This window comes from Corythoichthys intestinalis, chromosome 3 (genome assembly GCF_030265065.1).
Source record: "Corythoichthys intestinalis isolate RoL2023-P3 chromosome 3, ASM3026506v1, whole genome shotgun sequence".
Classification (NCBI taxonomy): Eukaryota; Metazoa; Chordata; class Actinopteri; order Syngnathiformes; family Syngnathidae; genus Corythoichthys; species Corythoichthys intestinalis.
In genome coordinates, this window is record NC_080397.1 from 43,807,211 (window position 1) to 43,828,443 (window position 21,233).

At 40.5% G+C, this 21,233-nt stretch overlaps 1 protein-coding gene across 3 annotated transcripts in view; it reads right to left on the reverse strand.

Annotated features, from left to right (window-relative positions):
* igsf9b (immunoglobulin superfamily, member 9b) overlaps positions 1-21,233 on the reverse strand; it is a 57,118-nt gene that overhangs the window by 6,126 nt on the left and 29,759 nt on the right. For 2 of the 3 annotated variants that reach the window (XM_057831880.1, XM_057831881.1), the window contains 18 exons: positions 19,673-19,819; positions 14,510-14,661; positions 14,269-14,386; positions 12,980-13,121; positions 10,492-10,637; positions 10,275-10,417; positions 10,037-10,177; positions 9,843-9,959; positions 9,588-9,738; positions 7,315-7,426; positions 7,052-7,227; positions 6,739-6,977; positions 6,495-6,579; positions 5,704-5,874; positions 5,581-5,617; positions 2,169-5,438; positions 1,846-2,018; positions 1,479-1,690 (listed from right to left, as the gene is read on the reverse strand). In XM_057831880.1, coding sequence (XP_057687863.1) covers positions 1,491-1,690; positions 1,846-2,018; positions 2,169-5,438; positions 5,581-5,617; positions 5,704-5,874; positions 6,495-6,579; positions 6,739-6,977; positions 7,052-7,227; positions 7,315-7,426; positions 9,588-9,738; positions 9,843-9,959; positions 10,037-10,177; positions 10,275-10,417; positions 10,492-10,637; positions 12,980-13,121; positions 14,269-14,386; positions 14,510-14,661; positions 19,673-19,819 — 5,720 coding nt within the window. In that variant the 3' untranslated portion in view covers positions 1,479-1,490. The remainder of the gene's footprint in view (positions 1-1,478; positions 1,691-1,845; positions 2,019-2,168; positions 5,439-5,580; positions 5,618-5,703; positions 5,875-6,494; positions 6,580-6,738; positions 6,978-7,051; positions 7,228-7,314; positions 7,427-9,587; positions 9,739-9,842; positions 9,960-10,036; positions 10,178-10,274; positions 10,418-10,491; positions 10,638-12,979; positions 13,122-14,268; positions 14,387-14,509; positions 14,662-19,672; positions 19,820-21,233) is intronic. The other variant, XM_057831882.1, reaches the window with a different exon arrangement.

Sequence of the window (21,233 nt, forward strand, 5' to 3'; positions counted from 1 at the left end):
ACAATTCATTCAGATCAAGGAAGTAAACAATGCAGAGCAACATGGAAGCTTCCTTTCCGTTTGTGTTCTCCGTTTTCATGCTTTTTACTGCCCTCAAAATGATCGAAATGCAGCAAAGGATCAACACTCTGCTTGTGCTGAGGCAACGTAGGCGATGTGAATTCTTCTTCTTCTACTAGCTTTGTTATGAGCATCAACGTAACTACGGTTGTGGGGCGTGTTAAATGGGAGGCGACTGGCACGTTGTTATGACGCATCACGTAAGAGCCTACGTCACCACGTAGATTAGGGTGTTGACCGTTGACCCGGGGTTTTGCTTTCACACTGCATGACGATCCGAGCCGAGGTGATTTTAACACGGGTCGCTTGGGGGGTTGATTGACACGGGTCGAGGCGGGTCGCTGCACCTTTCACACTGCCACCAAAAGCCGATTGTTAGTGGGTTGACACGGGTTTTTTGGCCAGTGGGAAAGGGGTATGTGAGACTTACTTCTCACGAGACAAATTTGAGAAAACTGAGAAAACCACTCTGCTCTCGATTATTGCTGATTCACTTCTCAGAGATGTAAATGAGACATGAACAAGATCCCACCTTCAATTTTGCTTTGCTATGGGTAGTATATTCTGTCTGTATGCATCTAAACAAAACAAGCTGAAAGCGCATGGTAGTACTTTGGGTGTCCAATTCGCTTCTTGTAGGACGTTTTGCCGGTGTAGCACATTTTGGCAGAACACGTTTTTTTTTTTTCCTACTCCCATCTTTCCTGTTCATTTTGCTTTTGCTGCTCGTTTTGTGAAATATCAACAGTGCTGCCATGCTCATTAATATTCCTCTCGGGTACAAATTGAAAGGGTTGAACAGATGACATGTTTATATCGCTAAAGTCATACTCTGGAAGCCTGGCAGCGTAACCCTACTAGTTAAGGTAATTTTACAAATTGTATAAAAACGAAAACATTAAGAGGAATATGAACCTACCGTAATTAATCAATAGGCTAAATGATCAATGCAAAATAAATCTGTATTGACTTATACTAACTTTAACGTATATTGGGTCAGGTGATACACCGTTCGAAAAACTGTGAAAGAAACATTTTGAAAACTTCCAGAATAAATATCTGGATTTTACTAAAAAATTTAAAGTGCATCATTTGAACATATTTAAATTATATTAACATACAAAATTAATGCAAACTTGTTAATAATCTCTTCAAGGGAGTAGGTTTGCATAGGGACGGTAGGGACATAACGCTACCAACTTTTCAGGATGCTCAAATTGTCCCCACCAACTTTTAAACAACCTTATTTGCATTAAGCTATTTAATGACTTCAGTTATATTGGTGATTTAGATTTTCTTTCCATATGCTTCAATATCAAATTATTTGAACTCATAATAATGTTTATCTTTTAAGAACTACAAGTCTTTCTATCCGTGGATCCCTTTAAGGAAGAGAGGGCTGCCAGAGAGTGACGGACCGAGTTCCCCTTTTAGAGCAATGCTGAGTTGGTGTCAGAGTCCGAATCGTGTCCGTGGTTGTGGTAAGGCTCCTGGGAAGAAGTGGTCTCCTGAGCCCGCCTGTACTCTTGGTACTCCTCCCGGAGAGCGTTGAAACGCAGCTCGCTAAGAGATTGGTGGGACTGGCTGCATGGTGGGTCGGAAACAGTTTGGCAGGCTGAGGGAGACGGGCCTGGGAGAGTGCACGGGGGACAGGAAATGCATGGATGGATGTCATGGGTAAAGCTTACAATAACCACAGCACGTAAGGGCCAAGCACATGCAGCGTCAATGTTACTTACAATGGCACATGCAACATGTCTGAAAACATCAAGAAAGTGACATCACCTTTGTTTCTTTGGTCCTGGAGGCCAGCAGGTTGATCGCACACAAGCCTCCCCCTCTTTGTCTGAAAATCTCCTTGTGACTGATCAAACCTCAAGGCCTCCAGGACTTCAGAGTCCACACATGCGTCAGCAGAATCCCACTCATAACTCTCATCTACTGACGTGTTCCTTCTACTGGAATACACAAAAGCAAAAAAAGTCAGAATGATACAATGCCAAACATACAGAGCGAGACAAAAACTGTTATTTTGGCAACAAGAATCAATCCTCCACTGTGAGAAAAGTCCTGTTTGTGTTCTACTTCCCAGTGAGGTAATGTTTCACCTTTTCGATCTCCTTAGAGTTGGATCCGGCTCAGATCTGTGCCTCACACTCTCCTCCGTGGTTTCGGGAGAGCTGAGCAGTGTGGGAGTGATGGACAGCGACTGGCGAAAAAGACCGGCACTGCCTCTCCCACTGCTCTGACTGGCATAGCTGGCCCTCCCTCCTTCTCGGACCTCTCGACTCTCCACATCACCTGCCCTCCTTGTCATTCTTTCTGACTGTCTGTAACCGTCACCCTCCCTCTGAGGGAAAGGCATGCAGTATGGTGAAGGCCAGCTGATACCTCTGGGAAGGTAAGGCCTCGGGGGGCCCATTCTTGGGTCCATCAGCCTCATGTTCTCTGGTCTGGGTCCTGGCCAGGGGTGATTATTGGGGAATGGGATGGAAGTGTGCATGGGGATATACTTGTACTGAGTAGATCTAAGTGTCTCTGGATAAGAAGGGGACCAGCTTGAGGAATCTGGGAATACCGCCGCGTGCCGTCGTGGATCACAGTGTTCCGGCATTGGTGATGCTGAGCTTTCTCTGGGTGGGTACATGGAAGGAGTGAAGTAAGAGGGACTGGATCTTTGTGAACATCGGGGCCTCTCCAAGCTCCCCATCGTGGGACGCCTGACAGGGATGTACTCTCTCCAGGAAGGGCCAGGTCTTTGAAAGGAAGATGGAGTCCTACCTAAACTGTAAGACTTCACCCTGACATCTGGGTTCGGGAACTCATCCCAGTAACATTTCTCAGAGATGTACGTCCTTGGGCTCTCAAAGTGTTCCCATCTGGGGGAGCCAAAACTGATAGATTTCTTAAGGAAAGGTTGAGGGGGTACCATACCTGACAGTGTTCTACAAGGGCCAACACTTAAGGATTTCCTTAGAAACGGGACTGGGGCTTGAGTTATTCGTGATGCAATGTTATTGGTCCGATTGCCAGGAGAACTTTGTCTTTGGGGTTGTTCTGATAAAGACTCACTACTGTCAGTAAAGCTCGGAGAATGTTTTGACATGATAGCTACCATGCCTTTAGCGGCACTAAGCAAGGTATGTGCGGGTCTGGAACCCAGTCTTGACTCAGTGCTTTTTGTTTCTGCTCGTATCTGGGTTTTTTCATTGTATAGCTGTTTACTAGTTTTTTCTGGAGCAGGCGATATTGGTCTTATGTGGTCCGGAAACCTTACTCGAGGTTGGGCCTCCCTTGCTTCAACTTGAGCCCTGGAGGCATTTGTTTCTGGTGATGGTTCAAAGCAAACCTTAACTCTATTTTTTTCAGTTTCAGCAATTTCCTGTACATGAACCTCCCAATTCTTAGGTACTACGTCAGGCTTAGCCACAACTGACTGAATAGATTTTTTGTCATAACATTGTCCAGCACTGTCTGTAACTTCAGCTTCTTCCTCGGGTTCATCTACACTCATCTCAATAAAACCTGGAAGGCTCAGATATTCCAGAATTGCACTTGTTTGCATTGTTATTTTAGAAGGGGATGCTGCTGGTTTGGTCTTGAAAGACCCTGACATTCTGGGGATAGAAAATTGGGATCGATCACTTTTAGATTCTTCTACAAGGGTTAGTGGTGACACAGGGCTAGGGCTATGAGAGAATTGCCCCTTTTCACTCCTCCTGGAGCGTCCTCGAACACCTTCTCTTTCTGATCCAGAGCTGAGACGGTCATCACAGCTTTGATATTTGCCGTCTTTGCAATTCGATTTAACTTGATGCTCATAGGGTAAGGTAGCGATACCTGAAGGACCAGGATCCCTTGTGGCCCCATATGATGTTGAAGCGGTAAAAGTGGGACTCTCAGACCGCTTACTGTAGACTAAAGGAGTTCGAGAAGCTGGATCCCAATTCCGAGTGCCATAAGCATATGAATTTCTGGATCGAGAGGGAGCACCACCAACACCTATATTTTCCCCTAAGCCCTCTGTTAAGGTCTTACTACATATATCTGAATCTCTGTGAGGACTCAGTGACTTGGCTCTGGGTGATGTCGCTAAACATTGAACTGTGGGGTTTTCAAATGTCACATCCATAGAAGGCATAGGAAGAGATGTGTTCTGAGTCACCTGAGTATGAGATGAATCAACACCAAACGAGTTTGTAGTTTCTACAGACGGATGAGAATGCTGTACAGATGTGGTCTCCCAGGGGCTCTTCACTGGAACAAGGTTTGTCATGGCTGTAACAGGGCTAATGTCCCATTGAATGTGAGATGAACAAACTCTGTCTGTAGGGCTACTTGTGCTGCCAAAGTAGCACGCTCTTCGATAGTCTGCTACCCGACTTGTGTGGCCTGAGGGCTTGTGTTTTTGACGAAGGGTTACATCTTGTAATTTCCATACAGGGTCTTCATCTGACTGGGATACGCTACACTGCGGGCTCCCTTTCCCGTCATCTCGGTTTCTGTTATTGGTTGTATAGCGTTCGAGCTCACGCTCCATTTCCTCCCTCTCCCTGGCCAGCTGTATGCACTTTTTTATGCTGTCATTCTCCAGGTCGCTATCAAGTTGTGTGATTAGCGTGCTATCATCAGTAAGGTGACTGGCCATGGGTTGATAAGCTGAGGACTGCGGTCTGTCTGCCTCTCTATCCAAAATGTAGGTTTTCCTCGACAAAATAGGGAAAAGGTCTTCAGTACGAGCTGCCTTGCGATGCCTTCTCAGAGAATCACTAGGTTTTTTATCACTGTTATCAGAATAAAAGCTTGCTCTTTCTAGGAGGTTCTCTGAGCCATGTTCATCATCGGAGTAAAAGCAGCCATGACGGGAGAAATTCCGAGCAAGGGTTCGTACTTTTCCCGGAGATTGAGGAGGTTTATTAAGCGCCAGGACATCTACAGTAAGTGGAGAATCTTTCCTCACATCCCTGTCAGAACTCAAGATACTTGACTTTGGGGAGTCCCTAAAGGACGTACGATTGCTTCCTGAGCCACTTGCACCACCATTGCTTTGCAAGATATCCTTGAGATTTTTCTTATTGGAGGGACTGGAATTCTCGATCAGAGGTTGGATAATGAAACGTCCATCTGGGCCTCTGTGAATAGACTCCAAAGATGTTGGAGAGGGAGCCTGGGACCCCAGGTGGCTCTCAAAGAGTGTGTAATGTGGTGGTGGAGATGAGTTGGCTAAAAGCTGCTTGCGCTGATCTTGATATTCTCCTCGACTGCCTTTATCAAAAGAGGAGCGATCGTACTGTGATGAGGACGTTGGGAAGAAGGGAATGGGTGGACACAGCTTTAGCTTCAAGACACTGTCTGGACTGCGAGGAGGCGAGCGAGCTCTGAGGGGAAAAAAACAGGCAATGAATAAAGAAGTGTAATATGTTCAAACAGGACAATCAGCATTTAAAATATTTCCTTATATTTTTCCTCAGTTGAATAATAATATTTCTAAACACACATTAAATCAGTTAAGACACTTACTCTGAAGATGGACTCTTCTGGAAAGCAGGTGGGACATCTAAAAAAGAATAACACATTAAAAATTGTTGTCAAATGATGAGCGTGAACACTGTATTGCACCTACATGTGTCAATCATGCTTTACCTTGTTGTCTCTTCCTACGCCGACGTGCTCGCCAATTTCTCATATAGCAAGCTGTTACTAATGAGAGCACAATGGCCATGAAAAGGAAGCAGACTCCACCGATCACACCAGCTAGGAGAGGTGCAGGAAGGAGCTCCAAAAAACTCGGGCTTAGTGGGTAAATCTGCATCCCTGTAAACCCAGGAATCAGAATCCAGTTTCTCATTTATATTTTAAAATTCCTATACAATTCAAATATTATACAGTGATCCCCCGCTACTTTGCGCTTGAAACTTCGCGCTCTTAAGTCATCGAGGATTTCCCCCCCCAATTAATAAATAAATAAATGAATACAGATGAGCTGTCCTGAGCTGATCATGTAGTCTCACTCTCCATGTTGCTGTTCTTTGTTGGTCAGGCAGTGCACTGGAGTTGCTTATTAACGTTAACGGTGATTGACCAATGTTTCGCTTTGATCTCACCACAGATGCCAGGAAGGCAAAGCCTCAAAGCGCCGCATGCGTCAATCATGGTTTAACTTGTTAAAGAGTTGCTGTGGCAACTCATTGTGTGCAAATAGTGAGCAGCTTGAGTAGACTCACTCAATGAAGCATTTAATAAAGACAAACATTGTTCTCCTTTATTCTTGTTTAAAAATAATTTGGTGGGACAGTAACATGTTTAAAACTTATCATAATTTGTCGGCAGGGGGCGCTACTTCACGGTTTTTCACTTATCGCGACAGGTTCTGGTCCCCATTAACCACGAAAAACGAGGAATCACCTAATGTCAAATCCACTCCTGTAATTTACCTGTCGTAGATATACTGACAAAATCACTTGGTTCGCTGCGCACTTGATTACTACGGGACATCAGCCTCAGATCATAACTGGAGTCCTGGAGACAGAAGATTTATTTCCTTGTCATTACATGAAAAAAGTATTTTAAACCTCATAGCATGCACATACCCATTTTAGCTAAGGTAACATGACAGTGACATGAGATCTAAACGCAACTACAAGTCTAAACGTCAACAAATACTACAAAGAGCCTTACGCGAAGCAGTCCCTGAACAAGAACTTCGCTCTCATTGGCACTGATGTTGCTGCTAAGGATGACCCACTGGCCCTGATTTCGACGAGCCTGCAGCACAAAACTTGTCAACGGAGAGGATGGAGCCTCAGGATTTGACCATTGGAGGAGAACACCAAGCGTGGTCCGGTTAGCAGACAAGATTAAGGGCGGTTCAAGTGCGACTAAAGTGGTGACGATGGTTGGGGCTTCTGTTGGAAAAGCTAGAAGGAGAAATCAAATTATAGCAGATGCCCACACAAAAGTGAATGTCGAGGCTCCTCAAATATTTACAAACCTTGAGTTCTTGCAGTAACAATTTCACTGAAAGGTCCAGAGCCGAGTTTATTCTGAGGTAGAACACTGAACTGATAACTAGTTGCAGCCAGCAGAGCGGTGACCAACAGGTAGTTCTTAGATGTGGGTACGGGTAAAGATGCCCATTCATGTTTACCTCTGGATGCTTGCTTGACCCTGATAAAAAACAGAAGAGGAAAATTAACCACTGTGTTTTCAGTTTAAGTAATAGCAAGCACACTATTCATGCCATTTGTTATTTACCACACAGTGAACTTCTGGGTGTATCCACCATCAAACCCAGGGACCCATGACACATTAGCTTGGTTTATTTCTGTGTTTACAGATACTGAAAACACAGCATGAGGGCTTGTACCTGAGTAGCACAGAGAATCAGTTTATGCAACAGTGTGCAAAGACACAGAGATACAAATACAGTGGTACCTCGACATACGATTGCTTCGACACTCGATCTTTTCGACATCTGACATAAAATTTGACTTGCCATTTGTTTCTACATTTGACGACATGCTCGAAATATGACTATTTATGACAGCCCCACAGTTTTTTTATGTGTTCCCACAAGACGGACGCACAGCGATTTTCTTGTCAGAGAAATCAACATGGGTTCCAAGAAAGTTTGTGCAGGTGGTGAATAAAGGTGACTCTTACCATTGAAATGAGGATGGAAATGACAGAAAAATATGAGTGATGTGCGTGTCCGTGAACTGGTTTGACAATACGGTTGAAGAATGTCTACTATCTTGATGGTCCTTCTCAGAGCTCCTTTCGCCAGTTTTTATAAGTTAAGGCAGTGGCGTCGTTATGGATATTTTAGGGGGGCCATTCCACTTGTTCATATTGAGAACGTCCACATCACTGAAAATGCACTCCGTGATTTCCCTGTGATGTTACTCGAAGTCAGTACCGGCCGGCGTGAGAGTATAACAGCGTTTTTTTTTTTCAGTAGTAAGTAATCTAATTAATTAATTTTCCCATCTTTGCAACGCCGTTACCGTTACTGAGGATGTAAAGGGGTACGTTTCTACAATTTGGTTGAATGAAGGCAAGTGTCTGATTTTGCCAGTTGTCTGGATAGAGCAGAGCGCAAATAGATGGATGAAGGATGGACATAAGAAGGTTTTCCAAGAAAATGAGTATTTATCACTGGTAGTAACCGTTAGCTCCAGCCCCCGACTAACAGCAGAAAGTACCATGCAATTAATAAACCAACTGCTCTGTGTTTGACACATAAAAACCTGGCTAGCACACTACAGACAATCTCTGCGCATATCTTACCTTTGCTTTTTTGCGGTCGAAAGTTACTTCCCTGCTCTAAAATAACGCTGCTACTTACCTGCTGCTAGATAGTTAGGCTGAAATGCATTGTGAGGGTCCCGGCTGTTTATAGACTTAGGTGTGCAGTCTTTTTACCACTATCTTTGGGCTGACTTCCTTCTGGAGTATCGGCTGTGTTTCTCACTTTACGTATAGATGAGTACAGGAGCTGAGCTCATTCACATATGATTATCATGAGTGAATAGTCAATATAATACAGTATAATACACTAATAATAAAAATCACTCCACCACCTTTATTGACCTGAATGAGTCAGAGCAGAGTGGTAGACCAATTTACCACTCTTAAAAACGGTATGACAACAGCAGTGTTTGATGCTTCCATCTAGTATCAAGTAACTTGCAATTGTAGCCATTTTTTCCTGTTGTTCTACTATATTAAAAAATGACTGAAACAACAACAAAAATAATAATAATGAAAAAATGATCAGTCTTTGTTAGCTGATTTTGAAGTATAGTGCTTGTACGCTACGTTCACTTACATACGGGTCATCTCCTGGGGGCTAAGCCCACCCTGTTCTTCAAACCTAGTGACCCCATGAGTTAAGCGACAATTATTATTGTGGTAACATCGCCAAAAAATCGCCAGCTTCGTCAGGTTTTTAATCATTTATTTCAGAACTTGTGCAACACAACAGGCCTAATGTCCGCTGCAGTTGAGGCCAACAACATTAAAAGAGAAAGTAAAATCTCTACCGCACCTATCTCACTGTCACGTCAGCCACGCAGTGCATTCAGGTACAGCACACAAAACACATCCACCACATTAGAACATGATTCGTTACATTATTACAGGAATTATTAATATGATACGGTATTATTATTCCGATTCTTATTTATAATTTATCACTTTTGCTATGTGTAACTGCCATTTGTCATAGTACAAGAAGTATTTATTAAGGATTTGGTGTAGGTTTTTGGGCTGTGAAACAAAATAATGGAATTATAATGTATTCTCATGGGAAAATCCTGGTCGACATACAACCATTTCGACTTACAAACAAGTCCTGGAATGAATTAACTTCGTATGTAGAGGTACCACTGACCATGCAAATTAATATGCCTTCAAATCAACGGATCTCAATATACAATATTGTAAGTCTCACCAACCAAAAAATGTAAAACATGCAATTAACAGTCTGGAAAATACGGTACTTCTTTTGACATGGGCCCACTTACCCAGCACCATTACCACAGTTCCCACACTGACAGTTGCTACACGATTAGAGGCCAAGCATTCCCAGCCCCCGTGATGGTCTTTACTGAGAGGCTGCAGCATGAGGGAGCCATTGGCCAACACAAAATACTGAGAACGAGGAATTCGGCCAATCTAGCAGAGAAGATGTTATCAGTTTAACAATAACAATAAAAAAGAACATACAATGACACTTGTACAGTACAAATCCTCTGCATTTATGAGCAAAAAATGTGCACCTTGCTCCATGTTATGTTTGGCAAGGGATCGCCACCAGCTTCACAGGGTATGATCAACTCTCTGCCCACCTCCTGAAGATACTCAGGCCGGGGAGGCACTAGGAATGTGGGTGGATCCTGGAACATAAGCGATAGCCTTTTTCAGTTCATGCCATGCAGTAGGAAGAAAACACAGTAGAAGCAGCCTCGCATACCTGCAGAATGACCTGAGTGGGGTCAGACTGACCCATTGTGCCGTAGCTGTTATATGCGGTGCAACTGTACATGCCCACAGCATTGTCATTTGCTGTTGCTATGAAAACCGAACCTTCAGAATTCACCATCCACCCTGGAAACTGGATTGGACAAAGATGTCAATAATATACAGTACCTTCCACTTCGTCTTTGAAAAGCAAGAACATCCATTACAAGAGAGAGAGCAGCTCAACCTACATTATCTAGATTTAAGTTGTTCCCATCTTTGGTCCAGTTCACGTAAAGCACTGGGGGATCCGCCTGGACAGGACATACAATCACCCCCTCCATGCCAGAGGGCAAGTAGGTTTCCCTGGGCATTCGTACAACTCGAGCAGGATCTAGCATGGAATTGAGAATTTGCAATACAAATAATACATTTTAGGCAGTAAACAAAGATTGGTTAAATTCTTACGTTTAACTTTCAGATGAGCTGAGGCTGAGGGTGGAGTCAATATCCCATTTGTTGGGATACATGTGTAGTTTCCAGCATCTTCTGGGATTAGATTAGGGATTAAAAGGGTTCCGTCCACCAAAACCTTCACTCTGGATTTTAGAGATCTGTAAAAACCCAAAACAGTTTGTTATCAGGATATAATTATATTAATTGTCGAATCAGTGCTTTGCATAGCTAAATACCGTATTTTTTCGGACTATACGTCGCACCTGAGTATAAGTCACACCAGCCAAAAAATGCGCAATGAAAAGGAAAACAACATATATAATTCGCACCGGCGTATATATCGCATTTTTGGGGGGAAATTTGATAGAATCCAGCACCAAGAACAGATATGTCATCTTGAAAGGCAATTTAAAATACAATAGAGAACAACAGGCTAAATAGGTGTACGGTATGCTAACATTACATGAACCTAGAAGTTATATCGGGCCTAAAAAATCCAGCCCGACCCGACCGGCCCGCGGGTATTAAAGCCCGACGCGGCCCGAGGCCGATCAATTAACTTGATTTGCTTGCCCGAGCCCGAAAAAACCCAAAATTTTATGTTTTATTTGTAGGCACGAGCCCGTAAAAAACGAAATTTATGTTTTATTTCTGAGGACTCAGGAGAAGGAGGAAATGCGGGGATGCAATGCATGGTTGCGTTTTGTGTGATCACGTTTGCAACGATGCCAGTGCATATATGCAGAATGATAACAAATTAAAGCCCGTCTTTTGTAACGAATTCTCCCAGTTAAACAAGACTGTAAGATGGATATTCAATAAATATTTATATCTTTTATATTTGCGTTTCTGTTCTAACAGGCGGATAGTGGATTTGATATTTATTTTAATCTCCTCGAATTGGCAGAAAAAAATGCAAGTTTTCTCAATGTTGAAATAGTCTACATATTTTTATGATCATTGTAAATGCATTTACACAACGAAATAACGCTGGAAAAGTTTGTTAAATATATTTCTCGTAGCTGACACAGGTTTCCGTATAGCACCTTCAACAATCAATTTGAATCCTTTCCATATCCCACTCCTACCGCAGTTGTTTGCTTTTCAATTCCCCTGTCTTTAGTTTTTTTTTCATTCCTATAGCTGCTCCATATCGAAAAGGAAATACCAGGATGCTCGCGGAGGGCACGCAGGAGGGGAAGATTGAAAAGAGAGCCACTGCGTTCACGTGCGCAGGCATGCACAGCACTTTCTTTGTTTAATCCCAATTATTTATTTTAATTAACATCCATACATCGTATTAGTATAAATAAATGTATATCTATTTAAAAAAAGTTAGCGAGAGAGAAGTCGGCCAACTCGACCGTAAATAATCACACATAAGTCGTGATCATATCCCATACCTAAAGAATATTTTGCTTCTTTATTAAGTCAGATCATAGACTTCATTTTCAGTTGACGAGCCAGACATTGTGCTAGTGAGACGGGCCAGGCAGAGCATTGTGGCAGCTTTCACTGAGATAAACTCAAACACACATGGCGTTCTAATGCCGGATTTAGGTGGAAACAGGACGAAAGTTTTAGTGCATACAAGCGAGTTTCTCGAGAGTGATTTGGTTGAGGATTCAAGGCAATTATTATATAGAATAGCACCATGCATGCACTTTGAGATGTTGCGGGAAAGAAATGAAATGAATGGAAACAATTAGCGTAACTTTAGCTTGAAATACTTACGTAAAATGAATGATAACTGCCCAGTTTTTTGCTTTTAACCAAGAATCTACACTGTTTTACGTTCATATCTATAGAAATTCCAGGATTTTTGCATTTATCTACAAGAATTTTCAACTTAAAAAGCTCTTTGTTTCGTGATGGCCGCCATGTTGGATTTTGTATCCACACACAAGAGCGTAACTTTACATTGAAATAATCAGATTTTCGGCCAACTGCCAGTTTTTTTTTGTGTGCAAAAAAACTAGTAATTAAGACATTTCTGCGTCCATACAAAAAACAATTCGGCTTTTACTTGTTTTATTTATGTATATATGTGTAAATTGCACACAAAAAAAAGTCGCTATTTCGGGCAAAAACCTATATGATATGTTAAATATTGCTATTGATCCTGAAAATATAGGTGATTATATCTGCATTTCGTGATTTTTGTGCATCTAGCGTAAAATCTGAGACTTTTATAACCATTTAAAGTTTTGCTATACTTATAAAAGTAATTAAGCAGGATTTTATTAGGAAACGACTTTGTATTTTTTGATGCTGCTGCTTATGGGGACTCATATATGCCTAAGGGAGGTGCCTGTTTTGGTTTTAGGTCGCTAGCAGCTTTGGCTTTGAAAATATTAGAATTTTAAGTTTTTGAAAATAGGCCCCCTTAGGAGCGGCCCCGTGTCCCGTTTCCCATAAAATGATACTGAAGCCTATGATCAGATGCAGGCTTTTTGTTTGTGAATTTATTTATAATGCTATCTTGACAGACAAGACTCACTCAATATGGTAAACATTCTGTCCTTGTTTCATCCATTCATATGTCAGGTTGGACGGGTAAGCATCAGCCTGGCACTGCAGAACTGCATCCTGAGACATATTGAGAGTGGTGTCCTCTGGTGAGATGATGATGATTGGGGGACCTTTAAGAAAACCACACACGTGAATTTCACTATGTGCACCTGTACAGATTGACGATCATTGTAGTTATAACAACAGATGGACAGAAGGAGGCACTATGGGGCACTTATTTATCCTGTTAAGGTTGGGTTACAGAAGAGTACTTTTTAAAATGCTTGAGGCTTCTGGTTTTGCAAGCACATAGTAGCAATTGCTTAATAAGCAAGTACATTGCAAAAACACACATCCTTAAAACTAGTAAATTTCCCTTATTTTCAGTGCAAATCTACTAGAAATAAGTGAATTTATCTGTCAGTGCTTCAAGTAGATTTTACTCAGATTTCTTGAAATAAGGAAAATAGCTAGGCTTTCGTTAAGCTGAAAATAAGCTTAACAGCCTTTTTCAAGCAATAGATTTGTATACTTATCTTAAAAAAAGCTTTAAACACTCATTTTAAGTAACATTTTGTGTATAATAAGCAAAAATCACACAGCAAATTAAGGACTTTAAATCTTTTAAAAAAGACCCAATCAATTATATCAAGCAACAAATCAAGTATAATTAATCTTTACTTCACTTTAAGCAACAACAACAACAAAAGAATCACAAATTATAAGCAACAGATCTATTAAATTATACCTTAAAAAGTTTAAATTGCTCATTCAAAGCAAAAGAACTCAGTTAAAGCGTGAAATAAACTTGAAACACTTGGTTTCTAAGATTAAAATGTCATATTTGTTACTTGTTTTAACCTTAAAAAACATCAGTTCTGTTCGAAAGTTTGAGATGAACTGTCAATAAAAGTGATTTGTTCAAGTTATATTGGAGTATTTCTTATTTTAAGGGAGGGGGGAGTAAATGTGTCAAAAATGTTCTTAATTTAAGAATAGATATTGTTCAAAACATTATTTGAAAGCAAACTTTTCTTGATTTAATGTCAAAAATTACCAACAAGACATTTAGATATCTGGGATAATAGGAACAAATTGTAATATTTACTTAAAGTAAGTGGAATAATCTGACTCATTAATCTGTTAACTAGTTTTTAACACTCAAAACAAGATGGAGAAAAATATTTGACTAAATTTAACAAAAATAATCTTCTTAAGAGTTTAAAACGTTATAAATTTGCAGTGTACATATTTGTCTCTTAGCATTCTGACACTCACCTTTGACCTGCAGTTGTGTTGCGTGTGTAAGGTTGCCTTCTGAATTGGAAACGTGACATTTGTACACTCCTGAAATGCTTCTTGTGGCTGAGGTCAAAGACAAGGTACCGTTAAGCACCTGGAAGTAGCCAACGGAAAAGAAAGACAATGACAGAGGGAGAAAGGTTAAGAGAAAAGATGATCATTGAGTGGTAGTTCTGGTCAGGTTTTAGTTAACATATGATTCGGCCATCTCCCTCACTTTGATTTTTTCATGTTTCTCAATTGGGCTTTCATCTTTGTGCCACACAACAGTTGGGCGGGGGTTGCCATGAGCGCCGCAGCTGAGTGTCAATGAGTCTCCAAGCAGAACCTCCACAAAACTCGGTGGTGTCTTGATAAACACGGGTGGAGCTGAAATATTAAGAGCGCAGATGAAACAGCATATTGGTAAAATTCATCAAATATAACACATTGGCTCTAGAAGGCGCCATATCTGATTTGGACACAATGTGGGAAACATCTGGTTCCAGTAGAACATCTCACAAATGTGAGCTTTTAAAAAATGAGGTGTCACACCCACTATGCAATGTGTTTTGATCTTCTTCTTATTTTATTTATTCATTTCTAAATGATTAATGAAAAAACCCGAACCTCAAAAACATTCACTTTGGGAAAAAATACCCACAAATTTCCCAATTTTAATCGACTTTCATCATGTTTACAGTTATCAGCTGTTAAATGCAATATCCCGGGGGCAGGTTGGTGGCACTAATCAAAACGAAAGTAGCTGGTCAGCATGCATCCAATAATAAAAAAAATAAAGAGGATCAAATACAGTGCGAAGTTTACAGTAAAAGCGAAGAAAAAGAATGTATAGACAAGTTTCCGAGGTACTTCCGCTTTATTTCCTTATGTCTGCAAGCAACTTCCGTTTTAGAATTTCTCAATCCATAACAACAGTGGAGCTGGAGTAACATCAAAATCATCAAAATCAAAATCCCTTAAAAAAGACAATTTGGAAATAACGTGGAATAACGTCTGCCATCATCACAACAGGGAAGGACAACATGTTCATGAAGGCAGATGTGGAACCAAGCTCATGCCACCACTTAGACCGGGTGTTTTTGTAGCCATGTTGCCGCTGTGTTATGGAAGGTATGTTCTTCCTATCCCTGCATTTTCATGTGTCCGGTGCTCAAAAAATAATAAAGCTAAAATCTTGCGCACGAAACGACTTGTTGACTTTGATATTGTTATTTCAATGATGACTGTACGTAATTATGATGATCTTTAATATTATTTACTACAACTACTGTATCTGCTGCTAACCGGTTTCTAATCAGTACGTGTTGGATGGCACATTTATGTCAACGCATAAATGCAATTGTTACAATTTTTTTTTTTTTTTTTACAGTTTGTTTACTGGTGGAAAACGCTGTTATGCAAGGGAAGACAAGCTGACAGGTTGTTATAATTTTGTCCATGAATGATCAACGAAGTGATAAGAACAATCATACAATCTCATCTACGTCTCATCTACGTCGTGCTGAATCCATTTTTGGAGATTCCGTGGGTTCCTCTGCCTTAATTTTGCAGTTTTAACTTAGTCAACCCACTGCTTACTTCAAATGCAATTCGTGTTGTTCTTTCTAAAGTGGAGGTTCGGAGCAGACATTTTCCAAGATGGCGCCACCCATATTTCATGAGGAAACTTGTCTATACGATATGAAAAAAGCATGGTTACGAGGCAATTTTAAAGGCAAAAGTCTAATTTTTCAGCTTTTTCACCATTTTCATAATATTACATTTCCTTAAATTTCAAGGAGAAGCAATGTGATTAAATTGCCATTTTCAATTTTGGTTCCATCCCTTGTAAGTGTGCTTGGTTTGAGAGTTGGTTTGTTATGGAAAAAGACCAAATGGTCTCTATTACCTAATTGGCCCATCCAAGATGATAATAAATAACTTAATCTAAAACGCAATCTTCATTCCATATTGGGATTACCTCACCAATTCTTTTGTGGCATGCAATACAATATGTGCACTCATGCACCACTATTATCTACAAAAATGAATAGTCCCCAGTTCTATTTGCAACCTGATGCCCAACAATGATGCTTTTCATTCACTGAAGGTGAATAAAATCTGCTTCTAAGAGTGGCACAATTGTAACAATGGCAAGTGTTTCCTTCACTCATTTGTACAGCAGTTTTGGCAAATGTTCCCTTGCCAGAATTGCTTCAATGAAGACATATACACTGCAAAAACGCACCTCCTTAAAATTATTTATTGCTTTCAGTGTAAATCTACAGTGGTACGTCTACTTACGAACTTAATTGGTTCTGGAAGGTGTCTCTTAACCTGAAACTTCCGTAAGTACAGACGCGTTTTCCATACAAATGCCCTAATCCGTTCCATGCACTACTGAAACGCCATATTAAATTTTGTAATCAGGGTTAAACTGGAACAAAACAACAGCCCAACACATTTAAATCATTCCATACACCTAACTTAACTGTTAATATCTGTTGTGAAGTAGGTAATAGAACATAATGCAAAGTTTTTAAAAAATCATATTTTAGCTTTCGGGTTAGGAGATGTCCTCCTCTATCACGAAATTTAAAATGGCGTTAGCTTTGTGGCAGACTCCTTGGCGATTTCCTTTTCTTTAATCCAGAGGAGAAGTCTCTCCATCTCATCCAAAAACTCTTTGTGAGACAAAAACGTGAAGAGACTTGAGCTCTTTTGGCGAAGACATCGACCCGCTATAAAAACAACAACACCTTCGCGCCTGTGCAAGTCATCATATTGTGACATCTAAACTGAAATGTTATCAACAATAGGCCAACAGGATAGCAGAACTGCGTTTCTGAAGCATGATGGGAAAGATTATGACCAATAGGGCAGCAGGATCTTATGGCGCAACATTTAAAAGCAGAAAGCAGGAAGTGAAGTACAAACTGTATGTATCTTTTACAGTATTGTAGTATTTTTTTCCTCGTAACCTGAAATTTCTTTCTTAACAAGAGGCAATATTTTCTCGTTGAGCGTGTTGTAACCTGAAAATACCATTTGTAGAGACGTTCCTAAGAAGAGGCACCACTGTTCTAGAAATAAGTGAAATTATCTGCCAGTGCTTCAAGAAAATGTTACCCTCTTGATTTATTGAAATATGAAAATTAACTAGCTGAAAATATGCTTACCAGACTTATTTTAAGCAATAAATTAGTACAGTCGTACCTCTATATGCGAATTTAATTCGTTCCAGGACCTTGTTTGTAAATCGAAATAATCATATGTCAAGCGGGATTTTCCCATAAGAATACATTATAATTCGATTAATTTGTTCCGCAGCCCAAAAACCTAGGCTAAATCCTTCATAAATACTGTAGGTTAGGGCTGAACAATATTGGACAAAACTGATATTGTGACTTTGTGGGGGTTCGCAATATATTATGATAAATATTGCGATATTAAAACTGAAAGAAATTTCACCAGATGACTTGAATACCTCCGTTTGGTAGGCTCACCATGACCACATTGTATTCATATAATACCATTGAATCTAAGCTAATTGGTTTTATCTGGGAATGTTGAAGATTGCTGTATTTAAAAGGGATCCAGGAGGCCATCAAAAAGCATCGTATAACCTGTAATGTCATAGCGAGGCATGTGCCGGTTACCGGTTTCAAGGTTTACCATGGTATGAAAACGTCACGGATACAAAACCACTCATTTTCAGTCATACCGTAGTGCGGTATTAGCTATTTTTTATGTCTCCAAAATGCAACGAGAAACGGCTTGGAGCGGCAGCGCTCACTCTTTCCCCTCCAGTTGTTGCTCTGTCACTGACGTTGCTGTTGCTGTTGAAACTACACCTGAGCTTTTTCAAAAAACCCTCAAAAATCTAGTATGGGAGTATTTCGGCTACCGAAAAGAAACACATGGTTGCAGCTTAGAGGCAGAAGGACATACGACGTGCAGGCTACACCTCCAACATAATTTCACCTTAATGTGACCATCATCCGTCACTTTACACAAAATTGAAGGTAAGTAAACGCTGTCATGAACATTTTCCACCAGCTACAAGAGTTCACTTCAGCATGTTTCGTGTGTCTAACGACGGTAAAAAAAATGCTATAACGTAAGCTTGTTAACGAGGCTATTGACGTGGCTAGTTAGCGTGCCAAGACGGCTAACTTGTTTCCTCCCTAACCTCACTATAAGCGTACTTTTGTAAAGTCTTTGGCCATTGTAAACATCTTTTCAGAATAACATTTTCATAACAGAGCTGTGTTTTTTCTCTCTGGTGACTTTCTTTGTTGAGAGAGGGTGTGTATGTGTGTGTGTGTATGTGTATAATGTGTAAATAATGATACACGAGTCATACACATGCGCTCCATCTCTTAACACTCGCTCTCCATTAATATTCAACTAATTAATATTAATAGTTGTCATAGAATATTAAACCAGAGAAGGTTGACATACTCATATTCCTGCATAATAACTTGGACTGAGAGAGAAATATGTAGACAATGAGCAAGTCTCCTAGAAATGTTGATATGGAGCTTTAAAGTCAGTGAAGTTCCGGATACATATATTCTAAATTTTATTTAGAAGTGTTTTCACTTTTTTATATAAAATAATTATTTTTGTTCTATTGTTTAGCAACTTCAGCTGTGGCTGTGGGTTTAGTCTATAAGTTGTATTTGTTTAAATTTTATTTAGATGTGGCAGTTGTGTCTTGCATGCTGTTCCTTCTTAATTTCAATGATAAGCATCACCTTTTTCCTTTTTTTCACCACCTGCACTAACCTTCTTGGGACCCATGTTGATTTCTCTCACAAGAAATTCCGCCGTGTGTCCGAGCATGTCGTCGTCATATGTTGAGACAAATGGCGAGTCAAATTTTACGTCGGATGTCGAAAGGCTCATATGTCGGTGAGATCGTATGTCGAGGTACCACTGTATATGCTTTTAAATGTCAAATGTTCTTATTTCAAGAATAGACATTGTTCAAAACATTTTTGGAAAGCACAAAATTTTCTTGATTTAGGTAAAAAATTACTTTTTACTTTTAGATGTATGGGCTTAATAAGAATAAATAGTAATATTTGATTAAAGTAGGAGGAATAATCTGACAGAGTAATGTGTTACTAGTCTTTTAACACTCAAAACAATCTGGAGAAAATTATTTGACTAGATTTCAGGAAAAAAATCTGACTAAGACGTTATAAATTTGCATTGTATAAAGACAAGCTGAGCCAATTGTGTACACAGAATGTCATCTGGTGTAACTGTATGAATTTGGTTTGCCAGTGCCTTTTAGCCACATGCCACCGCTGATGTCAACAATCAAAGTGCCAGTGATGACCCAGCAAATGAGCAGCACTTGATCTTCCAAAACCCTGCAGTGCCGCACCTGTGATGGAGAGGAATGTCCACGTGCCATTTTGGAAGTCGTCCGTTTTGCTGTCCAGGAGCAGGATGCGGCATTCAAACCAGCCCTCGTCCTCAAGGGTCAGCCGCTCCACCAGCAAGGAGGCGCCGCGGGTCAGGGAGACACGCCCTGTGAGAGGAGGGGTGAGGGACAGAGATATGAGGGAGTCAGTGCACTCATGCAGTCAGACCACCACAGTCAGCATATGCAGGAATGGAGCTTACGGTCTCGATGACACAGGATCGTTACACAAAGGCCTTGGCCAGTCATAAATTTAATGCCCAGTTGCCCACAAACAAAATGCAGTGGCAAACACTGCTTTAATAACAGCGTTAAGAGTATAACGGCGTTACTAACAGCATTATTTTTTTCAGTAGTGACTAGTGAGTAATCTAATTAATTACTTTTCTAATCTCTGCAACGGCGTTACCGTTACTGAGGATGTGAAGGGGCGCGTTAGAGGCGTTACTATTTGGTTAAATGAACCGTGAGTTGTCTGATTTTGTCACAGCTGCCTCGGAGGGATGAAGAGGTAAAGGGGTGGTGATGCTAAGCCTGTCCCAATATGCAACAGGTCAAATTATCGCACTGTAAATAAGAATGAGGGCGGTAATTTTCCCGGCTGCGATTTATCATCGCGTGCATACATTTGTGCGTGCGTGCACTCGGCACACGTGCGTGTTGATTACATATGACTCCAAAAGACTCTGGTTCTTTTCACAGATGTTTATTGGCCATCAACATACCGTACAATTAAAGTTCAGACATACAAAATAAGGAAATACATCTACCTATATTAAACATTGCAAAACGGTGGCATTGCTACGTTGAGGCTAATGGAAAAAAGACAATTTGTGTTTTATTTAAGAATAGCAATTTATTACATTGAAAGAGGTGATTTATTAGGATGTATTGTTACTACATCCTTGATTGAATTGGTTTAAAAAAATGATAATATCGCATATCGGCAAAAATTCATGAGATAATATATCGGCAAGTAAAATTTGTTATCATAACGGGCCAAGGTGATGCCGTTGCAAAGGCGATGCTAGGTAGCTTGGAGCATTAGCATAGCATTCACGTTCTCGTTACCATTAGCATTTAGCATGGCGAGCGTCATCTTAAACTCTCGGGCAACTCTTTTTTGCATACAGTTCGAGGCGTCCAGGTGGATACAATAAATTGAAGATAATGCACTGTTTTCCTTCTGAGTATGCATTATCCTCACCAAGTTGGGTGCTTGTAGATGCTACAATATAATAATATATATATATTTTTTTAATTACCAAAAATAATCACTTGCCCAAAACTTTTCTTGAATGATGTATCCATGAACATTGTGTGATGTTTTTTTAATCAAAACAACGAGAGCAAAGAAAGGAGGTGCAGGAGATTCAGAGCCTCACCTACATATTGAAAAATATATCTATATATATTTAAGGGGAGTGACACAAGTCACGGTTCAGTATGTACCTCGGTACGGAGATCAAGGTTTCGTGCGGGTTCAGCACAACAGGAAAAACAAAAAGGGCTTTTTCTCACA